This window comes from Anser anser (assembly GCF_964211835.1).
Source record: "Anser anser genome assembly, chromosome: 4".
NCBI classification, from domain to species: Eukaryota; Metazoa; Chordata; class Aves; order Anseriformes; family Anatidae; genus Anser; species Anser anser.
Genome location: NC_139724.1, coordinates 5,631,372 through 5,643,975, shown reverse-complemented (window position 1 = coordinate 5,643,975; position 12,604 = coordinate 5,631,372). Strand labels below are relative to the sequence as shown.

The 12,604-nt window shown below is 38.8% G+C and overlaps 2 protein-coding genes across 16 annotated transcripts in view; one reads left to right on the top strand and one right to left on the bottom strand.

Moving 5' to 3' along the window:
- Positions 1 to 11,881, bottom strand: part of TBCK (TBC1 domain containing kinase) — a 148,061-nt gene extending 136,180 nt beyond the window's left edge. For 8 of the 15 annotated variants that reach the window (XR_014584151.1, XR_014584152.1, XR_014584153.1 and 5 more), the window contains exons 1-4: positions 11,688 to 11,760; positions 11,400 to 11,484; positions 5,518 to 5,752; positions 2,950 to 3,022 (exon numbers count right to left, since the gene is read on the bottom strand). Coding sequence is in view for 9 of the 15 variants with exons in the window: in XM_083835509.1 (XP_083691635.1) it covers positions 2,950 to 3,022; positions 5,518 to 5,710 (266 nt within the window). In the remaining 6 variants the exon portion in view is untranslated. Of the gene's footprint in view, positions 1 to 2,949; positions 3,023 to 5,517; positions 5,753 to 11,399; positions 11,485 to 11,596; positions 11,619 to 11,687 lie in introns of those variants that run through there. The other 7 variants (XM_083835508.1, XM_083835517.1, XM_083835515.1 and 4 more) reach the window with 7 other exon arrangements.
- Positions 11,882 to 11,948: 67 nt separating this feature from the next.
- AIMP1 (aminoacyl tRNA synthetase complex interacting multifunctional protein 1) overlaps positions 11,949 to 12,604 on the top strand; it is a 35,732-nt gene continuing 35,076 nt past the window's right edge. Inside the window, exon 1 of the mRNA XM_083835562.1 lies at positions 11,949 to 12,084. Coding sequence (XP_083691688.1) covers positions 12,083 to 12,084 — 2 coding nt within the window. The 5' untranslated portion in view covers positions 11,949 to 12,082. The remainder of the gene's footprint in view (positions 12,085 to 12,604) is intronic.

Here is a 12,604-nt window from a genome sequence, read left to right as displayed (position 1 = left end):
ATTTTGAGAAAAATGGCAAACCATCTCTGCAATTCCTGGAGAGCTCTGTCACAGTTCTGGTAAGTAACAGGTGAATTCACAGATCCAGGTTCTAGAAATTGTTTGGTCATATGCTCACTAAAACGACTTACTGCGCTGTGACAGAGCGAGTTAGGTAAATGGTCAGAACTAATATCCAATATTTGGACCCTATATATAAGTGATTCATTAGAATTATAAAAGCCAATGAAAGTCTGAGGTTAATTACTCAGCTGCATTTGTTTTTTTTAAATAATTCATATATTAAGGAATGCATGCTACTCTTGACGCATGACTTCAGACAAGATTAACTGCAAATAACTACCAGACAGCTGTATGGCCTGTTTTCCAGTATGTATGGAAAGATAGACAGTTCATAATGTTACGTCTTGAATTTCAGAACTAGCATAATAGAAGATTTCCTGCTGATTTTACGTCAGCTTGTGGTACAGGTGCAAAGGACTTAAGTTACTGGCAAGCATAAGGAGAATTAATCTAGAAACCAGAAGAGCAGCTTTTTGCATTCCATAAACAGTTTATAAAATTAATTGCAATAGCACACACATCAACTCCAGATATGTAACCAGTTTTACTATCACTGACACATGCAATCAAAATATATGGAAAAAGCCAAATACTTTCTTCCAAAGGTAATTAATATAGACAGATCAGATAGCCAATAACTGGGAATTGGTTCATCCAAGTTATTTCTGGAAATTTATGGGTCTCACAAAAGAAACAAAAACGTCTGTTTTAATTTTAAAACAAAACAAAAAAAGAAAAAAGTAGAGGGAAAAAGTCAGTCTTGCAAGACACTTCCTTTGAAGTGAACATAATTCATCTCTTAGCCACTACTGCAAAAGCTGTAATTTACAGTAAGTATGTGTACGCTAACATCTCTCAAAGCTAGAAACATACTGACAGGCTACATTTTAGCCTATGCCTCAGGTGTTACAACTTCCTGAAAAAATCCCAACTGGCTCATTAAAACAAAGATCAGACAGTTTTTACTGAAATAAGTTATTCTACTATCTCAAGCCCAGAGGAAAAAGTAAAGCCTGGCTTTATGCATCTACTCTCAATAGACCAACAGCCAAAATAGTTTGAGACAGTTATCTTGGCGAAGTACCTTCTCTTAGCATGTCAACAAACCAAAGCTGTGTACCTTAGCAAACCATCTAAAAATGTCTAAAAAAAAAAAATCTTTCTTGATGCCACAAAACCATGCTGATATAGAGGGGCATGATGGATGTGCATACAGGCCACAACTGTTATCTGAGAAAGTTTCATTTATACAATTTTCTTCTTTCTCATAGCAACAGAATACACATAAGAAACGTATCAAGCAATTCAAAGCAAATTAAAATAGCTACATGCATGCTTTTGCAAAAACAGTCAAGAGGCAGTAGACAGTCTGGGCTGCTTCTCATCTGACACCAAGACACACATGTTCAAAAACCAGTGTGAGAACTGAATGAAAAAGGGAAGAAAAGAGCTTCTGATGCTTTCACAATTTCTGGAACTTGGCGCAATAGGAACCTGATGCAAAACTGTGTGAAGGGCTGTAATTTATATCACACATGAAAAGCCCTTTACACATCCCCTTTAAGTACCTCTCTATCTGAAGAGAAAATGGAAGCCATATTTGCCTTACATTCCTCAAGACATTGTCCTCTGCAACACATATAACGTCATATAAGCTGGAGTCCACAAAAACCTAACGTACAGGCACAGGGCATTCTGCATTTAGATTTCTCTCTGCCTGATAACACTGTTAGCATCCTATTTAAGGGCTGCAAGGCTCAAAAAGCTTCAGTTCCAGTATTACTTCTCTACACAAGTCAAATTTGGGATAAGTAACAGGAATTCTACCCGGATAGTACTTTATCAAACATAGCCCACCTGAGATGCCTAACATTAACCGCGGTTAACTGGGAAGACACAAAAACGTGCCAAACATTTTTCTGAGTAAGCATGTTTTCTACACTTCCATGAATGTCAAAACAGTATGAGATCTAATGCTTGTTATAAATTTAGATAACGTAATGCCAGAAACTAGAATGAAGAGACTGAATTTCTCCGAGCATGCTGCAAATTTGTATATTTTTGTGTTCTAGAAATAACCAGTCTACAATGCCCCGCTATCCCAAATACAAATATTTTTTCTCTTTCTCAACTCTGTATGCTTCCTGTGTTATATATTCTTCAGGGGAAGGGACTTTGCCCCAAAGCTAATAGTGATAGTTGCTTTTCATTTAAAATTACATTTAACATCAACAAGTCTGATGGGGAGTATGTATGTTTGTTTGCTTCTTTAAAGATATAGCTCAACTATTCTATACATCTTAGCATGAAAGCCAGTAATCTTAGCATCTAGCCTTTGGACTTGGTTTGACCAAGCCTTGCTGAAGTGACTGTATTAACCCAAATTCAAACCACTTATTAGCAGCCTGGCATATGTATCTGACATCCTGTCCACTTTTCTAGTTAAGAAGTTCATATATTTCTGCATATAAAAAGCACGCACCAAATCCCATCCCTTGTAGTGAAAGATGCATTTCATCATGTGGTAGACATAAAATTTTCAAATTAATTCTAAGGAAGATAATGATTCTGTAACAGGTTTGATAATATTAAAAAAAAAAAAAAACACCCCAAAACTGCTATTACAAGACAGGATTTTATGAGCTACAAAGTATTTCAGTTGTAAGCTCCCCATATATTTTCCAGCTTCTTGAATTGTACAGAAGTAAGTACTCCAGGCATATATTTGTCTGATAAACAATGTTTTATGTTCAGCTTTAACAGAGTAAAATTTATATAAACCAATAAAAGTTTAAAGAGACAAAAAAAAAAAAAGAGGCTAGGAATTAGCCACAGATGATATGTGAAACTTTGTCAAGTGGATTTGAGGTTAACTTGACACCTTACCTGACTGGTTTTCTTTCTCGTAGCAAATCTTCCAGACTCCTTTCACAGTGTTCAGCAGCCACAACCAGCCTCTCTAATTGAAAAAAAAGGACATGAGGATTAGAATGCAAGTGAGACAATGGGAATTCAGACTTCTCAGTACCTATTTGGCAGATGTTAATGTATTTTGACATACATTGTATGGGAAACTGTATACAAGTAATTATGTACAACTTATATATATCATGATCTGTTTCTTTTATGAAATCGAGTAGATTACATGACTGAAGCAGATCTTTCTTGTTTTTGTTTCCTTAAGCAAAAATACTGCTATTCCATCCATCCAGTAACCTACTAAATTCTGAGCCCCTCAGCTGATGACAGTCAAATTTGACTCAAGAATAGAGGTTTCAAAGAAGGCTAGTATTCACAAATTTACAGAAATCTGTGGTTGAGTCGAGAGAGAGAGAATCAAAGCAACATCAACATTGAGGAAAAGGATTTAGAGTGAGCAAAGGAGTTTCAGTCCTGATTGACCAGCTAACACATTACTAACTGTAGTACTTTTTGCCCCAAAATCGCAGAGGATTTGCACGAGTCCCCCATGTTCTAGGTATGGCTCTGAATAAAGAGAGAGCCACAAAACGATTGTTGCACTGAAGATGGTAACTATAAAGGGAAGGTGATAGTGCAAGACAGTGTGCAGGGGGGAGAGAGAACTCCTACAGAACAAGGCTGCTTTGCTACTTCTGATACTCACACAACAGCAAGTACTGAATGTTCAGATTCAAAACCAAATCAAACTAAGCTATTCCAAAATATTCTTACAAGACTGTTACAATAACAAAGATGGAAAACACTGTGAGGCATACAAGTGGTAACACATTAAAGCTGGAATGCTTACTTAACTCTTTCCTTATCCTTCCTGAAATCAAAGGACCACTTACACTTTCTTTGGAATAAACAATTCAGGGATCGCCTTCTATAATGCTATCCAAGGTTTACAAATAAATTAATTTCACAAAGAAAAAAGACTTCCATTTGAATGTTTTTCTATTATTTACACACTACTCTTCTGAGGGTTTTCTGTGGGGAATGCATACATGTAATTTCCTTGCGTCATTTTCCTAGACTGCTATGGTATTTCTCCATGAGGAGAGAAACTGACATTTGCATGAAAAACAACATTAAATCACTATGTCCGGATTGACAAGTGAAGAATTCTGTCAGTATCAGAATGATAAACTTTCCCATCAATGTTATCAGTGTGTTAGTAAGAAAAACGGTATTATTTGAAAGTGATTAATTGGTATTCTAACCACTATAAATGGACAGTCTTTTGACTTCAAGTTAGACGTTTCATTTGCTATTCTGCAAGCTACTTTAATGATCATAAGATGTTTTCTCCTTCATATTTATATGCACTGAAACCTTCACATCATGGACTCTTCACTGTCAAAAAGGCCAAGCTTGCCTATTTAACCACCTCTCGTATTTGTTATGATAGCTAATATTTTTTAACCTCTCACCTCAAGCAGTATTATTAGAAAACCCCATTTTCTGTTTCAAGGGGTACTAGCCAACCTAAGATGAAAACAAGTAATATTTCTAGTATCTCCTGGCTGCAGAAAGCTAAAAATTTACAAGTTTGAGAGCAAAAGAAAACATAAAAAGAACCTTCCCCTACCCCGGAATACTTCAGAACATTTTCAGTTGGCGATATCACAATTTTCTAAAAATCTGAAACATCCTATCATCCTGAATTACAGGGGAAATATATTACCTGCTCTACTTTATGAGACAGTGTAACTACTCAAATACATAGAATGCACTTTTATATTGGAACATCGTTGGTTTAACAGTTAAAGCTGGTAACCACATACATTCTGTCACAGGTGTTGCAGACTTTTTGTGGAAATTAAGTGCTGTACTCCTGCTGAGCTTGCAACAGAGTGAGATCATCTGGAGCATAAAAAACAACTGAAGCAGTATTTGAGCTAACAATACATGTGAAAACAGTTTTTATAAAACCCTCTGCACTAAAATAAAGTAATTGTTAGTGGGAAAGATCTTAAGCAGCCAGAATTCAGAAAAAATAAAAATGTGAGAAGCTTGCAGCCAAGATACAAGGTAACTGAGACACCAAGAACAGCTGCAAATGAGGTACAAGAGACCTGAGCATCACATTGAAGTTGATCACAAAAACACAGTGTAGGGGGTCAGCATCACAAATGCATGCATTTCAGTATCCTACATAGACATGGTGCAGTAATCGAGTACCAGAATTTTACAGTAAGGAATAAAAAAAAAAAAAGAAAAGAAAGTTTTTAGCTTTTTTCAGTTAGCATAACGTGTAACAAAAGAGAACACAGACAATAACCTCTGCTTTAACTCTGCAGAAAAGAAACAAAAGCACTAATACTGCCTGTTACAGCAAAGGTGTGCAGTCATTTTGGGCCTGAAAACCAGCCACCTTCTTTAACTGGTGCCATAAAGGCAATATTCTGCTCGGGCACCTTCAGATATTTTTTTTCCACAAAAATATAACCATAACCAAACATAAAATATCCTCATTAAACAGATACTCACCATGTTTACCCCTGGTAATATCGACATACTGGCAAAGCCTGGGATGGGTCATTGTTTTAAGGATTTGAAATCTCCCCAAAATTTTGATGGAGTTGGGAGTCAGAGGAAGGCCATTGCTTCCACAAACATCATGAGGAAGAGCTGAGGCAAAGAAGGTGGAGGCACCCATCTCCGTGTCTTTTAAAGGAAACATCTCTTTTGCACGACCTTACGCCCTTCCAAGCGACTTCTGTTCCTTAGAAAGAAAACACAGATTAAAAATTTATACACAAAAGATACAAATTCTTCTGACTCGGCTTATGAGTTGTTTAATAATGAAATTAAGACTTCTTTTCTCCATTGGGGAGGCACTTCTGAATAACAAACACAATAATAATACAGTGCAGCTGCATCATAAGCACTACATTTAAAGATGAAAATACAGTGTTAGTTCTAAACACAGAGGTAAGAATCAATTCCTCTCTTTAGGAACAGACAAATGCTTTAACACAAGCAATCTTCAGATGACTACCGCAATACAGCAGGTTATTATTCAAAAAACAGTAAAAGCTCTAAAGAGAAAAACACTCTTCTAAAATATCACCTTGTACCAGCAGGTCACACCTTTAGTAATAATCCAGCATCTATATACCATAGCGTTCCAGGTATTTAAAGCTAGAAAGTAACAAGTCTTCTGTCCTGCCAATATTTCCTTCCATACCAATAGGTAAATCGTTAGCTCCCACACTGACTCAATAACAAATCAGGGAAGTGATGTTAAATATTTCTGTGGGACAGACACGAGGAAGAAGTTAGCTTTCAGTTCAGTTACAGGAGCATTTAGCTTCATGATCACTTTTCTCCCCAGCAGGAACAACCTTGTTGAACCTTCACTACTCTGAACTATGCATTTCCATTTAATGTGAGCTAAATATTTTCTCTGCAGTTTTTCATAATCAACTATTATGCAGTTCAAGAATATAAAAACCTAGAACATGCACAAGTAGCAGACACCTCCACAATCAGCTAGACCTCAGATAAAACCTCCTGGCCTCTTTCCAGCAGCAGGCTAAGATTTGATTATCCAGGCACCCAAATCCAAAAACGGAATCAAGCCTCTGCTCAACCCATTTCTGGATTGCCCAGATCGTGAATCAAGACACTGCAAGCTGTCATGAGACAGTATGGCTCCTCTGTATGTCAGCTTCCATAACACACACAAATTTGCGTATAAGGGCACATAAAGAGAGAGAAAAAGGCCAAGCTTAAGTGCTCTTTAGTGAGCTCTGGCCTGCAAGCTGTGACAGTGAAGTGCATTTCCATGTAACAGCGGACAAGAGGCCTCAGAACAAAAAAAAGCTTCATCAACAAGCCTACGCAGAAGAGTACCATCCAGCTAACCTCAGCTCCAGAGTCCAGAGGCCCCTGTGTATGTAATCAACAGAAACAGTCTACCATCTGATGTGGAAAGCACATCCAACTCTCTCATCTGATAAAGAACAGTAATTCTAAGCTCTAAAGAGTAGAAACAGGTATGTAGCTGCACCAGGATAATTGGAGAGGCAGAAGAACCCACAGGATTTGAAGCCCATAAGAGAAGTAACAGGAAAAGCTTAAAGTACAAAACCAGCGTAATTCTTTCGAACCAGATGTGATAATTCTTTATCATCTTAGGGGCTTCAAGAAATAAAAAATGGGTACAAAAAATACGCAGACCATTAACGAAGCTAAATGCTACCATTTTATTGGCCTCTTGGCCAACATCACAACCTTGTAACCTGCACAAAAATCCCATTAAAAACAGTTTTTGTGAATCTTAACTGAGATAGCATTCTCCTTAACAGGCTGCACAGAGATCCTCCTACACCAGACACATTTACCGAGTCTATACAAATGGAAATTACAGAGCATACCTTCTGTTTTCGCTAGTACAGTCTGAGTTAAGATACAAAGTAAATATAAGACTGCTGTATATTTCTGTGCATGTGGGATTTTGCCCAAAGAAACAAAAATTTGAGATATGGTCCTTTAATTTCTAGCATAGATCATTGTATTAAATACAGAAGAAAAATACAAAATGGCACTGTTGTTTTTATATTTGTATTTTTGTATCCAAAGTCCTCTTTGTTAAGATACAATGTTTTCATATTCATGGATATTTAATATTTTGGGAAAGTCATTTTTTAGGATGCCAATAAAGCAACTAACAGTTAGAATGTACCACTGAAAAACAAAAATGGGATTGAGTGGAAGCAAAAAGATTTATTGTCAGACAGCAAGTTCCAATAGGAAAGATTTAACTGTGTATTTACCACAAGTTAATATCCAGATTCCTGTAAAAACATTGTGCCAAAGGGAACTACCTGGCTTCAGAAAGAAAATATTTATTAACCATGAAGAAAGAATTCTGATTTAGAAAGTGAGTTATAACCTTATTTGGCACATTGGTCCTCCAATAACTACTTTAGAGTAAAAAAACGTTAATATAACCAGAGCCTTGGGGCAGAGGCGTGCAGAAGGTGTAAATTTATACCAAACAATGTGATGTATTTTGTTTTTAATATATGTATATAAATACTTCAATATGTTGCCTAAAACATATTTACTCAGGTAAGAAAGGTCTTCTTTAACGTGGAAAAAATAATCTGCTAGACAGTCCTTAATATATCATATCTGCTTTCAGCTGACACTTGAAGGAAGGAAATTTTAATTTAAAAAACTGTTAAATATTAAAAGTTTAATAACCATCTAAAGAGATTAAACTTTTCTTCCATTCTAGATGCACTTTGCAAACAAGGATGAGTTAGACCATTTGGAATGTTTTCAACGAAACAACTGCAGACGTATCATCTGATTGGGAAGCACACAGACAAAACAGAAGAAACAAGAAAAGCAAACAGTCTTTCCTGCCGGCCACTAAAAGGAATCAAGAAAGAATTTTAGAAGGTATGCATTAAAAGAGTTCTAATTACAAAGTTAATTCCGTTGAATTCACAAAAACAAACATAAATAAGTTCTCTCTGATACTGGAAAAGAGCTAGTTCTGTCAACGGGTAATTTTACAATTAAGTTCTGATCTCCATCCTTAATTCTCAACTTCCATAAATCCCAGGGACTGAATAGAAAAATAAACCAAGTAACCCCGAAACTAAAAGCTTAATCCTTCTTCCACCTTTAAAAAGGGCCACAAGTTACAGCCTAAGTGAAAGGTTCTTTTAAACTAAATTTTTTGCAGTCTAATTATTTCTCCAGTAACAGACATTTCTAAATTCAAACATAAGTGTTATATACATTTTAAAGATTCACCTGAAAAAAGATCTCATGTAACTGTATTTTAAACTTTCTCCAAATCCACAACAAAGTCAGGTACAACTATAAAAATATAGAGTACTACACATTCTCCTCATGTTCAGGGCATTCTCCTCATGTTAATCTCAACACATGAAATTCACCTCTTCTACATAGAAAAGGCATGTATTGTGTTAATTCTAAAATTTGGAGGAATGAATTATATTCTGCAGAACTTCCTAATTACTGTGAAATAAAAAAAAAAAAAGAGAAGAAGAAAAAGAAGAGTTTGTTATTTTAAATTGACATCAGGAACAGCTAAGGCAAATTCAATTCCAGGACTGAATTCTGGAAACTCAATTCTGATAATCCAAAACAGTGAGGATGGAGGAAGAAGCGATGACTTGTCTTATTAGTGTCATCTAAAATTACTGAGTCCTCTCCAAAGCTCTGCTTATTGAGTATATGAGACACAGCCTACCACATCTGCAAAAGACGTCTGGCATAGAGATTAGAAGTCCAGAAGCAGCCTGGTTTGCATCCCACCTCTGCATGACCTTCCCTGCCTCGCTACCCCCATCCAAATCTCCCTTAGAAACCTTTACAGTACACAGAAACACAAACCAACGTTCCCAGCAAAACCACCACCAACAGATGTCTACAAGTACCTCTTTCACGTGCAAATTAGCACTATTTTGCTAATCTTGTATTCAATAGCGTTGCCATGCCAAACATTAACAAATAAAACACAAAAAAATGGTAGCCCCCCCCCATCTACTGAGCTCCTTATTTGCTCCTCTGAATACTTACTGCTCTCAGAGAACAAACTTTTTTATTCAAGTTTTAGCATTGTCTAGTCATCATTTTGCCCGTGAAGCGATGGTAAGACAATTGAGTCAATGAACACTAAGAACCTTGTCCTTAAAAAAAAAAAACACACCACCACCATCAAACATTTGGCTCTCAGAAGCAGGTATTGCATGTACAGCCAGACCGGCCAGAATTAATCCATCCTGTGAAACGTATCTGTAGTTTCTAGAGAGTGCATGTGCAGGAATAAATACAGTTAACAACACTTTGCGATGTGTTGTGAAGTGGCTAGTTATTTAAATGCCTCCTGAGTACCTGGGTGTTCATATACCTATGCTTATCAAGGTAGCTTTTCAGAACGAAATATAATTAAAATGAATCCTGTTAAGGAATTATTTTTTAAAACAATCAGGAACAATTTCAGATGAGCAGCTGAACATCCTATGCTTACATCGCTTTTCATGAAATTCCAGCATTTTCGACACAGTAGAACGTTTTGTAAAAAGAAAATATTTCACAAAAAAATTTCACAAAATATGTTTTGTGCTAATTCTTTATACCTAGATAAGAGTTTGTTAGGACAATCACAACAATGACGAGGGACGTAGTTTGCTTCACAGAAGTAATTAAAAATAAGCAACAAAAATATTAACCTATCAGCTCTATTCTTGCAGGGTAGAGGGACAGCAGATAACGTTTAGTTCACCTCACAAATCTGTTTATGTTTGCAGTACAAATACCTACTGCAAACAACACTGTTGTACTACAGACATTCTATAAGATTGCCTAAAGATTCTAAATGTAAACAGCATCGTTTTTTATTAAACACCTTCCCCTTGGGAATAACACCAGTATGTCCCTTTTTTTAAAATGTACCAACTATTTTGACATTCATTTAAGTAAGAAGTATTCCATCTACAAATAAAGAATAACAATAGAATCAAGAGGAAATAGTGACAGAATGTTTAGCATATTTAAATCTTTTTTTTTCTCCTAAAATTATTGTCTAAACTAAAACAAAAAACAAAAACACAAGAACACAACACAACAAGCAGCATTATTTCCTGTATCAAAATCGTAAGCGTAGGCACACTTTGCCTAAACACTTTGATTCAGATTCCAGCTACAGCAATTCAGCACATCTATTTATATAATAAATAAATGTGTCAAAATTTTCATTTTAACAGTTACTCAATTTGAGATTAACGGAAAATACAAAACATGTTTTGTCAAGGCTCCAATGTCGTTATTTTATCTCTTACGACTACAAAAATTTTTGGGGAAAAGAAAGAGAAATTTCACGGTGACTTTGGCACAAGTGATTGATGAATATTTGAGGAATTGTTTCCTGAAGATGTGAAATAGTAATTCCTTTCCCTACTCTGGCAGGGATATTCAAGCATCACTTCAGTCAAGTGGAATACAGCCATGAACAAACATGAAAAAGCGTTCTTTCTCAGCGGTAGTTGAAAAATTTTGTCATAGCCTCTGTCTTGTATGTGGGAGTTGTGTAATAAGGGTTAATACCATTGTTCAAGGCATTTATAGTGCAACTACATAAAGCAGGGAGATTAAGCCATTGCTGCTGTGAAGGGCAGGTGTAACAGCGAGGCTTAGCTGCATCCCGAATTTCATATCTGCAGGTAGAACAATTAGGAAAACAGGAAAACAAACCAACAAACCCCCTAAATCCAACACCTGGAGCACATCAGGGAGGCACACAGCCTAATTCTGACAGCCCAGGAGAGATTTTAGCAGGTGTAAACCCGCTATTTCTTTTAATTCCGTTACATTTACCCGCTTACCCGTGCAATTTGGGTCCCTGCCACTGTGCACATAAAGCCGGCCGTGTTGCCGTGTCGCTTACACACGTAAGCTGGGGAATGACCTCTGGCGAGAAGAAAAATTAATTGGAACCGGCTACAAGCGACCCCAAAACATCCCTATAACCACCCCGCCCCACTGACAAGCACCAAGACCCCCACAGGGCCCCAAAACGAACCCCAGACGTGTGAGCAGTCCCCTTAGCCCCCCCGTTACTAGCGGGGACCCCCCTCAACCCAGGGGCGGATCCCCTAAATCTGCCCCCCTACCCCTCAGGACGGGTCCCCCCCCTCAGCCCCAGCCCGACCGGGGGCAGGTGCCGGCACCTCAGCGCCCGCCTGCGACACTCCGCCCCGCCAGCCCCGAAGGACCACACTTGGAGGCTGTTTGTACGCTGCCTGACTTTTCCTCTCCTTGTAACCTTAAAAAAATAAATAAAGCGCTGTTTTTTTTTTTTTTTTCCCCCCGTTTCGTCGATTCTCGCTGCGCTAAGAACGTCACGACACTGGGCTGCGGGGGGGGGGGACGACGTGAAGGGGTGTGAGGGGCGGCTTCAGGCGTCAGCTCGTGCAGCCCGGCGGCGGGGGCCTTCCTCCCTCAGCGCCGTGAGGTGCGCGGCGGCGGCACCGGTGGGGGCACGGCTCGGCTCGGCTCGGCGCGGTTCATGTGAGTGCTGCCGAGCCGGGCTGGCTCAGCACGGCCAAGTTTCCCTGCTAAAGGTGGCGTCGTGTCCTTAGAGTGGTCCCAGCCGCCCCCGGCGCCGCTCCTCGCCGCCGCCGTGGGGCCGCGTCATGGCGCCGGGCCCGGGGGCGGCGTTGTGGGGCCGCCGGGGGGCCGAGGGGTTGGGGTTTGGGGGGTTTTGGGGAGGGGTGAGGTCGCCCTGCTGGGGCAGGGGGTCGTGGAAGTGGTGTTGGGCTCGCCATGGCTTCGTTTGAGCGAGGGGTTGGGGTTTGGAGGGGAACCATGGTATTCATAATGATATACTGTGAATATATGGTCGGTGTTTTGGTGTATAGGCTTCACTGAGTGAGAGCTAGCGTCGCCATGCCTTTGGTCTCCTCACAGGCTTGATGTACAGCTCGTGTCTCTCAATGGGGTGAGAGGGATGGGCTGGTGGTTTATTGCTCCTTAGGTTACGTTAGCAGCCCCCAGCCAGTCGTTGCATCTTTGTGCTGAGTTTAACACT